Source organism: Kwoniella newhampshirensis (genome assembly GCF_039105145.1).
Source record: "Kwoniella newhampshirensis strain CBS 13917 chromosome 10 map unlocalized Ctg14, whole genome shotgun sequence".
Lineage (NCBI taxonomy): Eukaryota > Fungi > Basidiomycota > Tremellomycetes > Tremellales > Cryptococcaceae > Kwoniella > Kwoniella newhampshirensis.
In genome coordinates this window covers 31,242-49,948 of record NW_027118344.1, presented here as the reverse complement: position 1 = coordinate 49,948, position 18,707 = coordinate 31,242, and the positions used below count along the sequence as shown (strand labels likewise).

General features: G+C 52.1%; 9 protein-coding genes across 9 annotated transcripts; 2 read left to right on the top strand and 7 right to left on the bottom strand.

Moving 5' to 3' along the window:
- Window positions 1-14: 14 nt before the first annotated feature.
- Window positions 15-998, bottom strand: IAR55_006727 (uncharacterized protein; the record flags this gene model as incomplete). Its single annotated transcript, XM_066949807.1, has 1 exon — window positions 15-998. The coding sequence occupies one exon, from the start codon at window positions 996-998 to the stop codon at window positions 15-17; it is 984 nt and encodes a 327-aa protein (XP_066799499.1).
- Window positions 999-1,364: 366 nt separating this feature from the next.
- On the bottom strand, window positions 1,365-2,599 carry IAR55_006726 (uncharacterized protein; the record flags this gene model as incomplete). Its single annotated transcript, XM_066949806.1, has 5 exons — window positions 1,365-1,508; window positions 1,586-1,748; window positions 1,830-2,010; window positions 2,073-2,396; window positions 2,503-2,599. The coding sequence occupies 5 exons, from the start codon at window positions 2,597-2,599 to the stop codon at window positions 1,365-1,367; spliced, it is 909 nt and encodes a 302-aa protein (XP_066799498.1).
- A 410-nt stretch (window positions 2,600-3,009) lies between these two features.
- IAR55_006725 (uncharacterized protein) lies at window positions 3,010-4,792 on the bottom strand (the record flags this gene model as incomplete). The annotated part of the gene is made up of 4 exons (XM_066949805.1): window positions 3,010-3,123; window positions 3,191-3,831; window positions 3,898-3,943; window positions 4,007-4,792. The coding sequence occupies 4 exons, from the start codon at window positions 4,790-4,792 to the stop codon at window positions 3,010-3,012; spliced, it is 1,587 nt and encodes a 528-aa protein (XP_066799497.1).
- An 848-nt stretch (window positions 4,793-5,640) lies between these two features.
- On the bottom strand, window positions 5,641-6,872 carry IAR55_006724 (uncharacterized protein; the record flags this gene model as incomplete). The annotated part of the gene is made up of 6 exons (XM_066949804.1): window positions 5,641-5,738; window positions 5,797-5,887; window positions 5,979-6,284; window positions 6,358-6,435; window positions 6,495-6,567; window positions 6,637-6,872. The coding sequence occupies 6 exons, from the start codon at window positions 6,870-6,872 to the stop codon at window positions 5,641-5,643; spliced, it is 882 nt and encodes a 293-aa protein (XP_066799496.1).
- Window positions 6,873-7,639: 767 nt separating this feature from the next.
- IAR55_006723 (uncharacterized protein) lies at window positions 7,640-9,491 on the top strand (the record flags this gene model as incomplete). The annotated part of the gene is made up of 8 exons (XM_066949803.1): window positions 7,640-7,962; window positions 8,025-8,126; window positions 8,192-8,296; window positions 8,386-8,562; window positions 8,634-8,784; window positions 8,845-8,889; window positions 8,957-9,042; window positions 9,158-9,491. 8 exons carry the CDS (start codon window positions 7,640-7,642, stop codon window positions 9,489-9,491), a joined length of 1,323 nt encoding a protein of 440 aa, XP_066799495.1.
- A 321-nt stretch (window positions 9,492-9,812) lies between these two features.
- Window positions 9,813-11,636, bottom strand: IAR55_006722 (uncharacterized protein; the record flags this gene model as incomplete). The annotated part of the gene is made up of 9 exons (XM_066949802.1): window positions 9,813-10,021; window positions 10,095-10,494; window positions 10,569-10,829; window positions 10,898-10,962; window positions 11,012-11,048; window positions 11,112-11,137; window positions 11,198-11,368; window positions 11,429-11,475; window positions 11,539-11,636. 9 exons carry the CDS (start codon window positions 11,634-11,636, stop codon window positions 9,813-9,815), a joined length of 1,314 nt encoding a protein of 437 aa, XP_066799494.1.
- Window positions 11,637-11,939: 303 nt separating this feature from the next.
- IAR55_006721 (uncharacterized protein) lies at window positions 11,940-13,725 on the top strand (the record flags this gene model as incomplete). The annotated part of the gene is made up of 9 exons (XM_066949801.1): window positions 11,940-12,233; window positions 12,316-12,408; window positions 12,472-12,607; window positions 12,667-12,693; window positions 12,759-12,852; window positions 12,919-13,039; window positions 13,110-13,259; window positions 13,313-13,360; window positions 13,420-13,725. 9 exons carry the CDS (start codon window positions 11,940-11,942, stop codon window positions 13,723-13,725), a joined length of 1,269 nt encoding a protein of 422 aa, XP_066799493.1.
- A 284-nt stretch (window positions 13,726-14,009) lies between these two features.
- Window positions 14,010-15,268, bottom strand: IAR55_006720 (uncharacterized protein; the record flags this gene model as incomplete). Its single annotated transcript, XM_066949800.1, has 5 exons — window positions 14,010-14,190; window positions 14,300-14,444; window positions 14,555-15,007; window positions 15,094-15,175; window positions 15,242-15,268. 5 exons carry the CDS (start codon window positions 15,266-15,268, stop codon window positions 14,010-14,012), a joined length of 888 nt encoding a protein of 295 aa, XP_066799492.1.
- Window positions 15,269-16,779: 1,511 nt separating this feature from the next.
- IAR55_006719 (uncharacterized protein) lies at window positions 16,780-17,898 on the bottom strand (the record flags this gene model as incomplete). Its single annotated transcript, XM_066949799.1, has 1 exon — window positions 16,780-17,898. The coding sequence occupies one exon, from the start codon at window positions 17,896-17,898 to the stop codon at window positions 16,780-16,782; it is 1,119 nt and encodes a 372-aa protein (XP_066799491.1).
- Window positions 17,899-18,707: the final 809 nt, after the last annotated feature.

The window sequence follows — 18,707 nt, the reverse complement described above, 5'->3', positions numbered from 1 at the left end:
TGTCATATCCCTTATCATGCTTTTATAGATCTCCGCTTGATCTGCTCAAGACACCAGAGAATCTCCTGTACACAGAGCTCCGGTTCCCAGAGCGGGACCATATGTCCCGAGACAGAGGTGAGGATGAGTCGATGAAGGGACGAGAGTTTGAGGACCTCGTGAGCGAGTCGCAATTCGATTTCCGGAAGTCGTTCACAGAAATCTTCGACGACAGCGTGATCCTCTGGTGTACCCAGACCAGCCTGTTTACCAGCTTCGAGGGCCCGTCTGAGATCGCGAGCGAGATTCGCGACGATGACGCTGAGCGGTCTATCGCCCAGCGCTCGACGATCAAGCTGTCCATGTCGTCCCAGAGCTTGGACGGAGGATTTATATTCCATTGCTTCTCCATAAGCTCTCGTATGACCCTCATCATCCTTCACTTTCTTCTTGCCATCCGAAATACCGATCTGTTCCCATTCTTCTTTCGTACATCGATGGCCCTCCTTCAGACCAACGATTTCGTTCCAATCAAACTCGACGTCCCTACCACTGACGACTTTCCCCCAAGCCTCTTCTGGCCAATCCCGTTCTCGCACCGTATTCTCCTGGTTCGCATCCACATACACCAGCCCGACCACGTCCTCATCATACTTGGCCAGAAACTCTCGACATATGATACCGGCATACGAATGTCCCACGAGCAGATATGGTGGTGGGACATCACATGCTTTCAGCGTGGATTTCAGTTCTTGAGCGAGGATCGTTGCCGGTCGAGGGAGATCTGTGGCATCGCTTTGACCGAGTCCGAGACGATCGTATGTGAATGACCGGATCGAGGGAGGGAGTAAGCGCTGGACCGCGTTCCATGCTGAAGTGACGTCTCCGTGTCCCGGAACGAGTACCACGGAGGCTGACGTCGCAGTAGCATTTGACGACGAGGGCGTCGATGGGCCGCCTAGACTAGATTCTACCACATAGATGTTGTGTCCATCGACTTGGACGTGATGCTTGAGCATGACTCGAGACGAGATGATATTTTCCTGAGAATGAACAGTATATGAAAGAGGTGAGTGAGAGAGAAATATGTCAATCAGTCTTGGGATTGAACTTTTATACCCTCGCCAAGATAACGATAGGGCCTGATCCAGGGCACATGGAACATGCTTATAATTTGAAGGTGGTTTCGGCCGACTACAAGATCTATCTATCAGTATGACTACCTGTCCCTGTGGCTATCTGCTCTATGCATCAGACGAGGATGTGCTGGACACGAGTAGGAAGTGAGGGGTAGCTTGCTTCTTGACGTTCTCGTACCGGCACCTCGCTCTCGGCTAAGCGTGGCGTTGACTATAGCGGCCCCTCGCAGTTCTCCTCTGGCGGGACTAGAACACCTTCTTCAGTTGTTCAAAGAAGGCGAATGTTAAAGCGGTAGTAGGCGTCATCCTCAGCCAAGCGGGCAACCATCCTCTGAACAAGACTGATACCCCCTCCTTTCCCAACGAGCTCGTGATGATCTCCATACTTGTCTGCGAAATAGCATATCATGTCATATCAGTTCATTTCAGTCCCGGCTGGGATGTATGGTGGACGGTACTTGACCTACCACTCCTGTAGCAGTCGAGGACTGGATGCGTGACTTCATGACGTCGACAGGGGCAACGAGAGTGACGGCGATTGTGCCGCCCATGACCGAGGTCAACAGATGGGTTGGAATGGTATCTGTAAAGTAGCCTGTGCCCAAGAGAGCCTCTTTGATGATGTCGTAGCTATCACGGTGAAAATCACGTAGATTGAGCACCGATTATCCCGTCAGGACGAAAAGGCAAAGAGAAGGAGAGGGGCCTCACCAGGATAGTTGAGCCGCATTCATCATGACACTCCTGAGACAAGTGACTCCAGCACCTCTGAACAATCTGGACGCGCCTTCTTCCTTGACAATCCGATACACTCCATGCAAAGCCGAGGGATACCGCACGCGTTGATCGGGAGGTTTCACACCGTCCGCACACATCCTCACCATGACCAGTTCTTGTCGGTGGTGTCAGTGAGATATGACGATGGTGAATGGTATGAGATTGACTAAGACTCACCGCCTGGTCCACCAACGATCCCAGCACAAGCACCTGCTATCGCCCCATTCTTCACCAGATTCCATCTTGACCCCCGCTTCCCCTTGCCCTGTTTAGCAGCGTCCCACTCTTTCAACCTCGCATAAACGCTGAACCTCGCTATCCCATAGGTCGCCTGTCTCAACAGACTGCCCGACAAGCCCGTCCATAATCCGAGCGCTCCGCTGGTCCGCACGGTCTGGAGGAAAGTCGCGGTCATGCCGCGCCGGACGGCTTGGGTTTGGGATCGGACTTTGGTCTGGTCGATCGGATGAGTGATACATACTGCCATCATTGATGCGGCGCCTGTGAAGGTGGAAAACACATGTTGTCAGTTTGTCCGTGTTTACTTTCTTCTGGATATGAGATAGCCAAGCCATCGATCGAATCTTGAAGTGGAGATTTCACTCACCGCCCAACCATACAGGATGCGTCTTGACGTTGATCCCCACCTCGGGCACCGAGACGGGAGAGTCGCGCTCAACATCTTGCGATTGTGACGAGCTCATCCGTCAAGTGTCGTGGCGATGCTCAAAAGGGGCGATGTTCATAGAAGAAGATGACATCTGAATCAGTCTTTGGGCCAATCGAAAGTCTATGTTTTGATACACTACAAGTACTGCTTCCTCAAATGTCGCTACTCGCACCTCCTCGTGCCCAAAATAGACACGCTGTGTTCAAATCATCTTTCGACCGATTAAAGCCCCGTGTGCCTCCAGATCTGTCGCCCCGCTCAACACCTGGCTCATCTGGCCTTGCCGATCACACACATTCTCAGCATAACCCTCGGATTGCAGCTTGGCATCGTTCGGTCTGCATCTCGGGCGGCATATCGTACGTCTTCACCGGTGACATGTTAGGATAACGACTCTTTATCTCCACATTCCTGCGCCCACAGGCCGTGTCTCGTTTCACAGTATCACGTCACTTGAACACCGGCACCTGTGATCAATCCAAGCGCCTCCTCTTCCTCTTCTGACGATTCCACCATCGCAGGCAAGTCCTTCTTCTTCAACAACCTGGCATAATGCATCTGTGAGAGGGACTTGGGCTTCAGCATAAACTCAGGAGAGTTGAGGTTGACGCTCAATCTCACTCACTCCACAAGTGTCACAAAGACTCTCCGGTCCATCTGGTCCTCTTCTCCACTCTCTCGTCACGGACGATCCACAACCATGACATCTTCCCATCAGCGTCAGACTTCTCGGCGAGAGCATATCCAACGACAACATCTGAGATTGTTGAGGTTGCGGTTGTGCATGTGCTTGTGGAAGTGGATGTAACTGGTTGGAAGCCAACTCGCTCGCCTCTGTCAAGGCTGACAAGTTACCCAATGACCCTGACATTGGAAGATGACCATTCCTCCCTCCCTGTCCTTGTGTGTGGTTGGAGATTGAATTCCCAATCTTGTTCATCGCAGCCAGCGGCATCGCTGCCAAAGCCGCTTTCGCGATGAGCGCGTCGCGACGTTTCCGGATCACCTCCATCTCTCTCTCTGCAGGCGTCATGTCCTCCAACTTCTTGGTAGGTGCGGGAGGCGAAGCCGCTGCGACCTGTTCGACAGGTGATGAAGATCGTGCAGTCGGACCGGTGAATATCTTGGTGAAGACTGGTGATAGGAAGGGATGGACGTAAGGCGAGAGAGCGACAAGAGTCGAGTGGATGAGGGAGGACAGACGGGCGAAACGGGTATGAAGATACGGCGGTGGTGGGGAGGGAGCCGGAGTCGTAGAAACCGGTGCTAGAATGTGGTCACCTTGTATCAGCACACTGGTAGCATAGTGCAGAAGAAAGACCATATACTTACCAAACGGTTCAATAAGATTGATCAGCTGTGTCAGGTATGTTTTCAGCTGTGATGTTGGGAAGCCCATCAGTTGTTCCGGATCGCTATCTGGCGAGCATAGGAAACTCACTTGTTCAATCTCTCTCTCGACGTCGACCGGCATCTCGCTTTCCACCCTGATCCTTTTCATATCGCGCTCATCTTCGCTCCACACATCACTCGGATCTCTTCCTTTTCCTTTTGCGCCATGCACTGGCGGCGACGACGACGATGACGACGACACGTATGACAACATGTACGGCGGTAGACCATAATGGGTGGCATCTTGATATCCCGCATGATATGATGGTTGCGATGTCGAAGACGGTTGCCAACCCGCCGGCCCGGACCCGGCTCTCCCTTGTTGACTGTATAAGCCTTGATTCGAACTGTTATAGGGATGATGCATCCACGGCGGTGTGAGAGCCGCTTCGAACGATGCTGGCGGCGGTAGAGGAAGCTGGGAATCCAAGGGAGCATACTCGCTGTTTGTTGTTGTGGACGAAGAACGAGGTTGATGTTCCTGGGAGTGCGGATGCGGGTGTTGTTGATCGTCAGGATAGGAAGATACCGGGTAAGCGTAAGGATATTGATACACGGTGTTCATTGGATGACCATCGTGTTGTGATCTCGCAGCGTCGGTGGATGCGGAAGGGTAGGAAGAGGAGGCAGATGGCCCGCTGTCGGGGGTCGAGGAGTGATGATGATGCTCATGATGGTGATGCTGCTGCTGCTGCAGTGAGTTTGTATGTTTGTGTTGATGGTGTGACGAGTGCTGATGTTGTTGTTGATGACGCTGATGTCGGTGTTGATCCGATAGTCCAGACTCTGTCGTACGAGCATCCGCACTACCGGTGGTGCTGGTGCTTGACCACATTATCGTGTCTATGGTCGGGAAGAGTGATGGCGAAGAGATGGATGTATGCAAGCAAGAGATGTGTAAATACGTATATATCCACCTAAGCTTTGTCGTCGGTTTTGGTGCCGTAAGAGACGACTTCGCGGGAACGACGAGGAAAAAGGGCCGACGTTGTTCGCTGTGGGTGGTGGTGACTGACTGATCGACAGAACAATCACAATCCTCCGTACAGTGAGCAGGGGGGTGTTTGTGATGGTTGGGGAGGGGTCGATTGGTCTGTACTTGTGGTCTCAACGGATCTATCCATGCGGGATCATCGACGAGGCAAGGAATGAGAATGGGAAATGAATGGGGAACTGAGATTGAGTTCGAGTGTCCAGTGTGGAGTAATAACGTCAAGGTTCCAGATCTCATTCCCCCCATATCTGATCGACCTCGCCGATCAGCATACTATCGCCTTGGCATTGAGTGACTCAGTGCATCTGTCGAGGTCATCCTATTCATCCCATGATATTTGGCTATGCATACGCGATTGTTGTTCTGGAAATGTGCCGGTTTCAGATAGATACCAGCGCACCTGTTCCGTTCGATCGTGTCTTTCATGCACATCGTACATATCTGTGGATTTACGGGGATGTCCGTAACGAACATGATCAAACCTATGCTATGCGCTCTATCTTTCGCGTCGTGTTCTCTCAGCAACGACCATTTTGGGTGGCTTGAGAGCGACCTTGCAGCACGTTGCCTTCTACCCTCGGTGACATAGCGGCTTTCTGATCAAACAGTGACGGCTTCTGCTTCGACCCCTCAATAGATCAGTTTTTGTCGAGGCATTCGAATCAATCTCAGATTGACTGATACCTTGGTCATGGTCGCCATATGGGTTTGAAGATGCTGAGGATTTCAGCGATCAGCATTGAAAGAACCAGACCGCCGAGGAATATCGCAGCAGAGATTGAGAGCACTATCGACAGTCACGTCAGCTCGACTCCATTACAAGAGACACATAGATGGGCAATCACGCTGTATGGCTCGGATGAGCAACCGACGTTTACTCCTCTTGCTCGCAAGTCTCTCTTTGACCCTGACGATCTCAGAAGTGAGGTACATGTCCTAAAGTGGGCGGAGGGATGTGAGATCAGCTCCGATCAGCCTTTGGCTCACTCATGGAGAGAAACGGATGGGTCCTGGCTGAGAGACGTACCACCTCGTCCGCCCAAAGTTCCACTCGAGTCAACGCATCCCTCTCCCCATTCCCTGGTCCATCCACAATCCTAGTCAATCTCTTCAATCCTCCTCCATCCTCCTTCGTCTTCGTCAGCGGCCCATCGCCGTTGATGGCGCTTCCAGCCGTCTCCTTATCTTCCACCGAGACGACATCTCGCCAGGGTGTCGTCCGTCTTCGCATGAGATCGACGTCGCCCTCTCTTTGCTGTATGATCTTGCGGAGGTGGGATTGGAACGGGGGGATATGATCTTGTAATGATTGTTGGATCGACGCTGTGATTGTCTGGAGAGCGGATTTTGCGAGGGGCTCAGTCGGTATGGGCTGTTCACGAGAAAGACAGATCGATGAGACTCACCTCGGCGTCGTCGTCTGACTTATGTAACCGTTCAATGATATCAGGTGTCATTGTCAGAAGATGATGTTTGACCGTGGACTGATTGACCGAACAGTCAGCTCGGCTCTCACGGAAGCTCCCGAGCACCGCAGACTCACCAAGCCTGACCTTATCACCCGCTCGTGCTCCTCGCATACTGCCGTCAACCTATCAATCTCCATCTGTAAAGGGCTAAGCAGTTGCATTAGCACAGCGCAGTGATCCCACTCCTCGACCCTGTCGGTCTGGAAATGTACTCACTGCGTACTCGGCGCAGCCATAGGTAGAGACCTCTTCCTGACGGGGACTACATGGGGGGTGACGCGTGATCTCCCGATGGGATGACCAGAAGGGCCGGCTTCTGTATGGTTGGCATGATTGCGATCAGAAGTCACTGGCGGCGTAGTATGAGGAGCGGGTGAGACTGCGCGATGGTGTGGCGGACCAGGCGCGACAGCCAGCTGCCGACGAGACGGAGGTGATGGAAGAGTCGACATTGTTCGTGTGGTGAAAACGGTGTCCATATGTAGACATGACAAAAGGCGAGTGAAGATGGATGTCGACAGATGCTGAGCACGAAACGCTGCGGGATGATTACCACGTGGTTCTGCTGATTCTGTCAGCCAACTCTGGTTATGGGTACCATTGTTGCGGTACTGTGCACCTCTCAGTCCCAATTGCACGCATCTGCAGAATGTGTATGATCTGTGTGATGTCCGGCTAGGCTCTTGTCGCAGCAACTGTGGAGTACCAATTGGTCCGGTGCTACAACCCTTCTCGTCTGGACACCGGATTTCGATCTCATCATTTAGGCTCAGATACGTCCATCCTTGCTCTCGCGCCACGAAGATGAGCTGTTACAGCTCGAGTGCCATACATGTACTACAGTGTACGAGACGCAGCGACTCAGGACTTGCAATCTAACTCGACAAGTGTGTGCAGAGATCCTTTCAACAGCAGTGGTGAAGCCAGGAGATGTGATGTGATGCTAAGATTCCAGTGGTATATTCCCTCTGAACCGCTATTTACCGATGAAGAGTCTCGGTAAATACCCGTTCGGAACCCGGACCGATGTAGCGCCCGTCGTGATATCTATGTCTAACTGTGGATAGCTTAGATTGATGAAGTGGAAGAGTGGAAAGTCTGTCTCTTCAAACGATATACATCTGTCGACTCCACGGCACGCTCTGCTGCAAGCTTCTTTCCTCATCCAGCTGCTCAAGCACCTGCTCACACAGCGCAAGAACAGATCCCTCACTCTACCATGTCAGCCAACTCACCTCAACCGCTCGGCAGTACCACCGCCGCTTCCGAACAGTCATCTCGTCAAGCCGTCTATCTTCCCCCATCAGATCTAGCCCAGAAATACAACAAGGGCATCCATCTCTCCGACAACACGATCAAACCCCACCCGAGCGCTTCCGTAGCTGGATCCACCAAGATCAAGAGCATCGAGAACTTCTACGTCAGACCGAGATGGTTGTTCGTCCGTGTGGAGACGGAAGGCGGGGTGGTCGGTTGGGGTGAGGGGACCCTCGAAGGTCATACGGAGGCTGTCCAAGGCAGCTTGAAGGATGTTGCGAGGAGGTCAGCTCAGAGTCCATGATTGGGAATCGTTGAATCTGCTGACTGACACTCGTCCGGTATAGATTGGTCGGATGGGATGCCATGAATATCGAGGAGATTTACACGTATCTCTACAGACATCGATTCTACAGAGGCGGCGAGGTCCTCATGTCCGCCATGAGTGGGTGAGTGTGACCATCAGTCGCCTTCATCCACTGAGACTATCGTGCACGCTGACAAACGATATCAGAGTCGACATCGCCCTCTGGGATATCAAGGGTAAAGTCCTCGGTGTGCCCGTCTGGGAGCTGCTCGGCGGTAAGATCCGAGAACGATGTGATGTCTACGGCTGGGTGTGAGTGTTTATTCTCCCTTTGCTCCATCCCAGAATACACTGCCCAAGGCGGAGGGTAACACTGATCGTACTGGACCTTTCTTTGACAGTGGTGGCGATCGACCTTCAGATGTGGTAGAACAAGCCAAAGTACGAAAAGCACAAGGTTTCACTCGAGTCAAGATGAACGCCACAGAGTCTATCGGATGGTTGGACTCGCCTCATGCTCTTGACGAGACTGTCAAGCGACTAGCAGAGGTCAAAGCGATCGGTATCGACGCTGGTCTGTAAGTGCAGCCATCACCTTGGGATCCGTCTTGCTCGGTCAATTCCTGATGATGGTCGTTTGTCCTTGTAGTGACTTCCACGGTCGTGTTCACAAAGGAATGGCGAAGCAGCTTGCTGCTGCTCTCGAACCTCATAGACCTCTGTTCATCGAGGAACCGCTTCTTCCTGGACACGTCAACGAGCTCAAGGACTTGTACAACAAGACCACGATCCCTATCGCTGTGAGCGATGGTGGATCCTTCCTAAAGAATCTTGGACTGATCTTGTGGTCGTCGTTGTAGCTCGGCGAGAGATTGTTCACACGTCTGGACTGCAGACCATATTTTGTGGGTGACCTGCTGTTTGAGATAAGAGCACACCCAGAATGCCTGACGTTTGTTTTTGTGACGGTAGGAGGCGGGATGTATCGACATCATCCAACCTGACATCGCTCATGCTGGTGGAATCTCCGAAACCAAGAAAATTGCCATCATGGCGGAGTGAGTCTTCTCGACCTTTGCAGCAGACCTCATCCTTCCAGCGGCGGTCCTCATTGCCCTTTCTTCTATGACCCATGACAAAGCTGATTCTTCTTGGATCCGTCCACCTGTGCAGGGCATACGATATCGGTGTCGCTCCTCACTGTCCCCTCGGTCCACTCGCGTTTGCCGCTTCCCTCCACATAGGCTTCTCCACGCCCAACTTTGTCGTCTGCGAGATGTCCTGGAAGATGCACTACAACACTGGCGGATTCGACCTCTTCACGTACATGACCAATCCGGACGTGTTCAAGGTCGAGGGCGGATCCGTGGGGCTGCTCACTACTCCCGGGTTGGGTATCGAGCTCGATGAGGAGCTGATCAGGAGCGAAGCAAAGGAGGCGGAGAAATTGGAACCGTGGATCAATCCTCTTTTCAGGGGAGATGACGGTATGATCAGAGAGTGGTAGAGGATGGGAATAGAGTCGAGTTTGTTGGCTGAGGCAGGGGATTTTTATGCATAGAAGTCTTGTTTGCGATCGACCGCGCGTTCAAATCACTTCAGCCAAACTGGAATGAGATCCAAACTGAAACAGCATGTAGGTCTCGTCCGTCCCAGGATGATGCAAGATGTCAATGGCCGCCTCTTCACGATGTAGCTATTAACGGACCCTTCCGTAACGGTCGGTGCGGTTTCTGTGGGTCGATCCTTTGGCTGAGCACCAGATCAAGTGTTGATCCGAAATCATATGCATGGAACCTGCCTTGACTATGTTTGATATACAGTCCTATCACGCAGGAGTCTCGGCAGGATTCTTATCCTGTCTCTGTCTCAGACCCATCACGTCCACTCCTGGCGCCCTACTAGACTGAATGACCGCTATCGTGTCTGACTCGTCAGTCGTCGCAGGCTGGGGCGACGCCTTCGATATCAGATTTGAGGAAGGTGTTTCTGATATGCTCTTAGGTCCAGGAGCGACCGAGTACAATATCGTTCCCACTGGAAAAGAACTCGCTCAGCTCTCGGCGTTTCACAACACAGAAGCAGAGCAATGGTCCTCGTAAATACTCACGCATGACCATTCCTCCACCGATCGCTAGACCGGTCGAAAACCCACTACCGTAATACCAGACGGAAATCGCCAAGCTGACAGCCTTCCTCACCGTCAATATCAGATTGACCGTGACAGCGTTGACCCTCGTCGTCAGCCTATTCACGCCTCGGATACAAAGGCCTTGCGTGAAGACGTTGAGGAGCAAAGCAAATATGGCTGATGGGACTACGATGTCTCGGCCTGCGCGAAGCCATCCCCACTTGGATGTTTGTGTCGCAGTGTTCATGTCATTGCCGACGGCGAATAAAGAGGGCTGAGGTAAGGAGAAGAGCGTGATGGGAGCTGAGCTGGCGAAAGAGTTGAAAGTGGTTGAGAGGGTCGGGTAGAAAGGGATGAAGAATGGTAGAGAGAGGAAGTGCTATGTTCGAGCACACATCGATCAGCTCATCGGTCGGCCGTGGTCTACGCATGTGAACGGGACGACGAGCTTACACCATAAAACAACGCTTCCTTCCATTGTTTCCCGTAGACTCGATACGTGCTCTCTTGCCATAAGCCCAAAAAGGCAGAGAGAAACAGCGCGGCTGCCAGAAGGATGATCCCGGCAAAATACTCCAGCTCGTCAGGTATCCAGGATGTGGTCGTGGTCGTGGTCGTTTCGAAAGTGTCGGATGATGATGGTCGGGGAGATTTGCGATGAGGCGCCGAGAGGGTGGCAAGGACGATACCGATCGTTATCAGGATGCTCGATAGCTGTTCAAGACAACTCAGATTCACGTATGGTACGCACGCAGACGAACATAGGGAGGATCGGGACTCACCACCTGACCTAGAGAATACCGTCGTCCGCCCGCAAAGTGTCCTACCAGCATGGACACACACAGACCTGTAGGAGCATGTCAGATGACGTGCGATTGGATCTCACTCGGACTCACCACCGCTCCGGAAGATGATATGGACCGTGACAGGTATCTAGAGCCGCGTCCATCAGCCTCGCACTGGCAAACTAGCGATCAGAAGGGTGTTTCTGCTCACCTTCAGCCCAAAGGCGTAGTTGTTCACTGGAAGGTATGGTACAACATCAGTCTATCGACCACACATGAAAGTACCGACACACTCACTCAAGCTGATAGCCAGGAACAGTACGACCTGTACCAACCATCTCCTCAGAGGGACTTTGCGAGACTTCAACGTAGGATACGCGAAGCCGCTCTTGGTTTGTCTCCATTCCACTTGAGAGGAGAGGTTCTGGATCGCGACATAGATGAACTGAGCGAAAGTAAGGAATGTGCCTGTCGGGAGAAGGGTCAGACCACATCCACGAGGATGAGGTATACAGGTGTCGAGCTCACCTGCTTTAGGATGCGACTTGAGCACTCCTTCCAGAGCCCAGACATTGCTGACAGCGGAAGGGGATGTGAGCCTGATAGACCACACACTGGTACGATCTCTCCAAGCTCACGAGCAACATCCTCCAAAGACTAGGGAGAGGATCATCGCCCATTCTCCTGCTGAGCTCTGGAGGAAGGCAGTGGTGAGGGTCGAGTCGAATTTGACCATCGTGGAGCAGTCTAGAGGGTGTCGTTATCTTGGCATGTCGGTAGCTGGACTCGTTCGACTGGCCATGTCCCGTTCTCTGGTCTGTGTCAGGTATGGTATGGACAAGAAAGACGAATCCTACGAATCCTAGCGACGATGAATGGACCTGCAAGGTGTTTGGTTTCCCTTCCCAACGATGCGATCATCCGGTCACGTGCATCACACAAAAGTCCCGATGACCACCTCCATCATGACAAGCAACTGACCGAAGAGTACACAACGTTCTCCATCAGAACAACCAATTATCAACCGGGGTCAACATACATGGCAGAATCAAGTGCGCAAGGCAGCATCTCCGGTGCTGGTGCTGGAGCAGGAGCAGGAGCAGGAGCAAGAGGAGGGAAAAGAAAGCTCGACACCGGAGGAAAGAGTGCTCAGAAACACAAGATCTACAAGTACAGAGACGGTGGTCGAGGAGGAAGAGGAGGTCGAGGTGGTGGTGGTGGTGGCGGTGGTGATCGAGAGCGAGGCAGAGGTCGTGCGAGCTCTACGCATGGTAGGCAAGAGGAGGCGGAAGCAAAGGTCTATCCTATGGACAAGTACCGAGCGACACCGCTTGTGAGCTGCTTTCCTCCCTTTCGTTCTCTCCACGCTGCGTTCAATGACAGACACTGTATCGATGTGCTCTTGATCTGTTCAGCCCGATATGCTCATTTCTCCTGGGATATGCGTGACGACAGTGCAAGGCAAAGAACGGTCCGCCGAACGGGAACTGGTGGAGTATCTCGAGACGGTGAGCAGGGCATGAACTTTCGTCTCGGACAGATCTCTTCTGACCTGGGTGAACCGAATGCAGGTCGCAGACGAGCTGTATCCCGAAACTGCCGAAACGGAAATCAAGGAAGAACCAGATGGTGGCGAAGTAGACTTTGAGGTCATGCTGCAGAGGGAGCTGGACGGTTACAAAGGCGATGGAAAGTCGAAGCGATTTAGTGAGTGACCGGTGGATCTTGAGACGAAATGGCCAAGAGCTGAATTGACACTGAGATAGGTTTATGCGCTCACGATATTATGTGTGGTGAGCTGAACCATGCATGTGTCTGAGATGTGACCTCCTTGAAAGGCAGCTGACACCATCTCAAGTCATTCACATCAACGTCCTTCCACCGCTGGATCCTCATCGACTCGTCCGACACATACTCGAACAGGCCGAGACGACAGGTCGCTGCCCGCTTAGGTGAGCCATTCTTCCCTGATTGGTGTTCGCTTCACGCTATGCAATCACTGATCATCTGTTGTGCAGATTCTGCAAGCGCATACTGCCCATCTCCGATACCTGCCCAGCGACCCTCAAACAGGTCAGTGATACCGCAGCGTCGCTTGTCAAAACCGCCTTTCGCACATCCGATAACAGGGCTCTGAAAGTCAGTCAAGATATCATCATTTTTTGCTTCGTTGCGGTATGTCATAAACTGACAAGACTTTGTCTCTCAGTTTGCTATCGACACCAATTCTCGCAATTCTGACAGGTTAGAAAGGATGGAGATGATCCAGTCTATTGCCGAGCAAGTCACTAAGCTGCAAGCGGGACATTCGGTCGATCTGAAGAACCCTGACAGAACAATTCTGGTCGAGGTGTACAAGGTGAGTCGATTTGTTGAGAGCAAAGACATGTTGTCGACTAAGATCTTCACCAGAATACACTCGGCATGACTGTCCTGGACGATTATGAGCGATTCAAAAAGGTATGTCTGTTCATCTCTGGTACGTGTTAGTAGATGGTCGCTGATGTTCGAATGACTAGTACAACCTCAACTCTGTAGCCACTCAAGCTGCCAAGAACAAGCATCGACCCACCTCGTCCGAGCCTGTCCCATCGTCTGAAACTTCTACACATCGGCGCTCATCGTCACCTGCCAAGCGCAAACATCTCAATCGGGACCGGAAGGCAGCGAGTCTGGCCGAAGCGAGTGCGGCAGGAGGACCGTCGTCGACCGGTGTCGTTGGTGGCGATGAACACAACACAGAGCAAGGGGTCGGCTCCGGCGAAGATGGCAAAGATTTTGAGGAGATCATACTGGACGGCAAAGTCTACAGGCGTACAACGTGAGAGAGATCGCGGGGCGATCGCGCTTGAGCGCCGATGGTAGATGGTGAGACAGCATTGAAATTAAGTCACAACATGGACAGATCACTCAAATACCCCGCATATGCATATCCTACCGAATACGGTCGATTATCGTCGACGCCTCGTTGCTCTGACCCTTTCAACGTGGACTGCTACCTTCCTGATTCCAAGTACTGGCATGGCACAGCTGATCACGAAGGTACCATTGTCCATTGAAATCTGCACACAGATCTCGATTCTTAAACGTACTGATCTCACCAAACTCGTCACTCATACACGATTTTATTGCACAGCGTCCCCACTCCGTTCGAAAGCCAGCAATGAACCTGATCTCCATCCTTGAGCCAGACTCTAGGAGTTCTCCCATCTCCTATGCCCGGCGGAGTACCCGTGATGATGATCGATCCGGGAAGAATCGTGGTCCCTTGTGAGAGGTAAGAGATGACTCTGTATCAAGAACTGCCCCGGTCAGTCATCGAGTCTCCGCTTCTGAATGTGGACAGAGTGGCCGGTGAGGAGATGTACAAGCGTTAGGGGATGGACTAACTAGACTCACTTGGCTAGCGGGAAGATCATCTTCCTTGCACTTCCATTTTGCATGAGCTGACCGTTGAGTGTAGTCTGAAGATCGATCACATGGGGGTCGGGGAGCGCGCGAGTGGAGACGAGACATGGACCGAGGGGGCAGAACTTGTCGAAGCCTATCAAACAAAACAACGGGGAATGTCAACTATCACGAGGCGGATTGGCCTTTCTTGGGGAGACGCTAAAACCTATCCTGCAGACAACGGGATGCTATATTTTTACTCACCCTTGGAATAACCCCACTGAGTACTTGCTGTTTGATGTTTCCTCGCCGTCAAGTCGTTCGCCCCCGTCCAACCCAGAACACAATTCAACGCATCTTCCTCCTTGACATCCTTACATGCTTTCCCGATGACGATGGCAAGTTCCACCTCATAATCCATCTCTTCTCTCTGGCACCATTTCGGGATAGGTATCTCTTCGCCTGGATTGGCGAGACACGTAGACGGCTTGAAGAACAATGCCGGTACAGATGGAAAGGGAAGACCCATCTCGGCAGCGTGGTCTTTGTACGAGAGACCGGTGGCTCGGATGGTACCTGCCTGTTGAGGAGTGACGGGTGCGAGGAGAGTCTTGACAGTCAGGACAGTACCGGTCAGATGAGCGAGAGGATCCCACGGTGTGAGAGCGTTGAGGACGTAAGCGAGGATAGGAACTGAATCGTGATATGCGAGCCCGACTGGGGGAAAGTTCAAACACATGTTGATGAGCCAGTTCGTGCAGAGCGTCGAACCTCGAGTTCAAAGCGAGGAAGCGTAGACTCACTGTCGATATCCACGTCCACAGGCTCACCAAGATGTTCTTCCCCATCCTCGGTGGCGATGAATCGGATGAGTCGAAGCCAAGTCTGCTGATGTGATCAGCAAGTGGGCTTTCCTGATGTTCAGGGATTGACTTGTAGAAGATCACTCACTGATTCGGTGGTAGTGCTGACGGGCATGATATGCTGCTCTTTGTGTGAGATGATGTCCGAGGAATTGGACAGGTCAAGTGAGGGGAAAAGGCTGTTGAGATGAGACAGAAGAGAAAGGGACGGCGACAGAATGAAGACTGACAATTGGAAGGAAAAGCTCTGTAGAGACAAAGATCGTCAGAAGTCAAGGGGGTGTTTTTTCTTTGTGAACGATAGTGGAATGCCAATGGCGCCTTTAGCTGATCGTTTCGAAGGACAGAGTTGAGTGTGTCGATGAAAAGTGTTCGTAACAAAGGTGTAAACTTTCGCTCGATTTGAAATCTCTTCCTTGTCCGTTGTGATCGTGAAGTGATCGTAGACCCGGCCGATCGAAGAGACGTTTGATCGAGCTGAATGATCGGTGTGAGTACGAAACAAGCCCCTCAAAGCAGAAGAAAGAGAGCAAGAAGGATTAGCAAGAAGGAAGGAGGAAGAAGGGAATGTACTTGCGAGTGGTCGTGGAAAGGAAGATGGGGAAAGGAGGCTCTTTGCGTGCTTGGTACTTTGTGCTTGGGATTCGGTGTTGCTCAGCGAGACATACTAACGATGCTTCCCTACAGACGTGCATCGTGGCTTGTTGGCTGATCTGCTAGACTTGGCCGAGTTTTGTTGGTCGAATCATGTCGTTGATCAGCTGAGGAGGAAAGGTTGAGTGATCGTTCGCCATCGATCATGAACGTCCTTCCTTCAACGTCACAACACGAGGTCGGCCAACACACACACACACACACACACTCTCCACGTCCCGTTGTTAACGACCGAAAGCTGCGGATGCGCACGAAAGATGAATGTGCATACAGGTCACTTGGTTCAGGTAGCGATTCCGTGTGTAACATCCGTGTAAGTCACAGTAAGTTATGTCTTGATGTGCTAAATCAGCCTGTGGCAGAGGCATTCATAAAGCAACTGGAAGAATGTACCTCCCATCACCAGAGGTATCGTCTCTGCTAGATGAATCACTCTGAGAGGTATGATCGACGATGAGCTGACAGTATACACGTCAAATATTGTGCTATGATGACTCACGACGAAGAGAATGAAGAAAACGAGTAGTCGACTGAGCCTCGAATCGTCTTCCTCTCCACTGGTCTTGCTTCCAGGGCAGATCACGACAACCAAACCTGACTTCCCAACCATTACCCGGAATGGGTGAGAATTCTCGAGAACGATCCCTACAAGGTCTTCATCGTCGGTCCTGGATGGACTGCCACCACTCTCAGAGGATTAGATCCCGTTTCGATGGCAAGCTACGGTGCGATCGGCCGAGTTCCTCGCCACTGTCATAGGTGGTAAGAGGGCTGCTAACCACGGCAAGTTCATCGAGAAGGATGGTATCTACCCGTGGTAGAGGAAGGAAGGGTCATACTAAAGTAAATAATGATAGTCCGTGGCATTCTAGTGGGTCCCTTTCGTTGTGAGAAAGGTGCAAGGAAGTCGTCAAGTCTACTACATGCACCTCTTCTCCGCTTCTCATGCAGATCCCGCTCTTCATGGCATTACTACTCCTTATGACTCTTGTAATACCCTCCGCCAAACTCCAAGCTCCCTTTATCAAAAACTTGCCCTTCCACCTTTGTCCACCCCTCCCACGGCCACGTTCTCTCCATGACTTGCACTTTGACCGTTGCTGCAAAGGACTGAGCGCAGTAATCCGGCGCATGACCCGTATTGAGTGGCGCCGAGAAGTGGAAGAACGTATCCCGAGGACATGTCGCCTCGATCTTCAATCTTCTCCACCATCCTTTCAAATCCAGCTCCACCTTGCCAAGATCGTACCGTATTTCTCTCGTGACGCCGAGACTGATCCCGAAGATCGAAGTGGAAGTCGGTGGTGCGTAACTAAGAAATCGAGTGGGTGTCGAATATCCTACTAGGAAGGCGTCCACTCCAGGTATCAAGGATCCGCCCGCCACGCAGAGTCCGCTGCTTGATTCCTGGCCGTCGTCCGGATGATGATCTCTGGTCTGGATCCAGATGTAAGAGTCTGGGAAAGAGATGGCCCAGTTCTTCTCGATGTGTACTCGTGCTGAACCCGATCGATCCAGATGATCAACTTGAAGTTCGTCAGGGGATGTGGAGAGGTTGAGGGTGAAGTCGCAAGGAGAATCGATCGAATGGACATGCCATTGGATAGGGAGTGGGGCTCTGGCGAGGATACCTGCAGGTGTGGAATTCAGATCGTCAGGTCTCCAAGGTGTTCGAGATGATCTCGATGAAGTGAGATTCGTCGTCGCTTCAAAGTGGATCTCGTCGGTATGAACTGTCCACCAGACCGTGTCATGACTGTCCGAAGATCCTTGCGTGCCAGGAGCATCCCAACCGAACTCTCCTTGATCCCACTTGATTCTGAATCCATCCTTCCCAGCTTTCCCAACCAGATCCACATCGAATCTCTGTGGCCAATATTCTTTCTGATAATATCGTTTCGAATCAGGGGACACATACGTGAACGAGATCATGTACGCTCGACTCTTCACCAGATCTTGATGTGATTTGGCTTTTCTGGCAGCAGCAGGAACGGAGGATACGATGAGTGCGACGGAAGCGGAGGAAGGAAGTCGGAACTTCGAGTAGTATCCCTCGAAGGTCGTCCCGAGGTGTGGGGCGAAGTGATCCATGGAGAGGTCGATCGAGTGAGTGAGTGAGTGAGACGCAATCGATCGCGTCGAGGAAGGACAGAATGAGGCGAGAATGAACGCTTGGTATTAAGAGATGGTGCGATGAAACGTGGTCGATGTTGACTGATGATGATGGGAAGAAGATGAAAAGTCATTCACGGTTGAAATGTTGGCATGACGTCGGTTCCCGGTTACAACGGTTGACCTTTGTATCTTCTTCCTTTCCACCTTGAGCCTGCATGCATTGCCATCCTCAAGAAGCAAGCGGAACAAGCAGGGAGGGTGAACGTGGGCCCGTCAAGGTGTGCAGAAGACGATTGTTGGATTCGGGTATGAAGATGGGCGATAGAACGCAGCGAGTAAGCACCAACCCCGTTGCCGCTGATATTCCTGCTGCAATGTCGATCTGATTGATGTCACAGTCTGTCAGAGGCAATCTCATTGCAGACTTTGATCCTGTTGCAAGGTACTGACACTCGCTCTGACAGATGGACCGGAAAACCAGGGTGAACAATCGGCAAAGCCATGAACTCACGAGCGAGACCAAGACCTAGCAAGCGTTTGAACAAGGGAGCTGTAGCGGTTCGACGCGCGGGACATCACTGCGAGATGCAGTCGTGCGCCGACCGGGAAGATCCAGTGAAGGAATCGAGCGACAGCTGCGGAAGCGATGCATGAGACCATCCACTAGACTGACATTCTCTGCTCGGATTCATCGGCTACCTCTCTCAGGGTGTTGTTACAACCACAGCGGTACGTTCCGAGCCTTCCTTGATCCCTAATCGGCAGGTTGCTACCAATAGATTCAA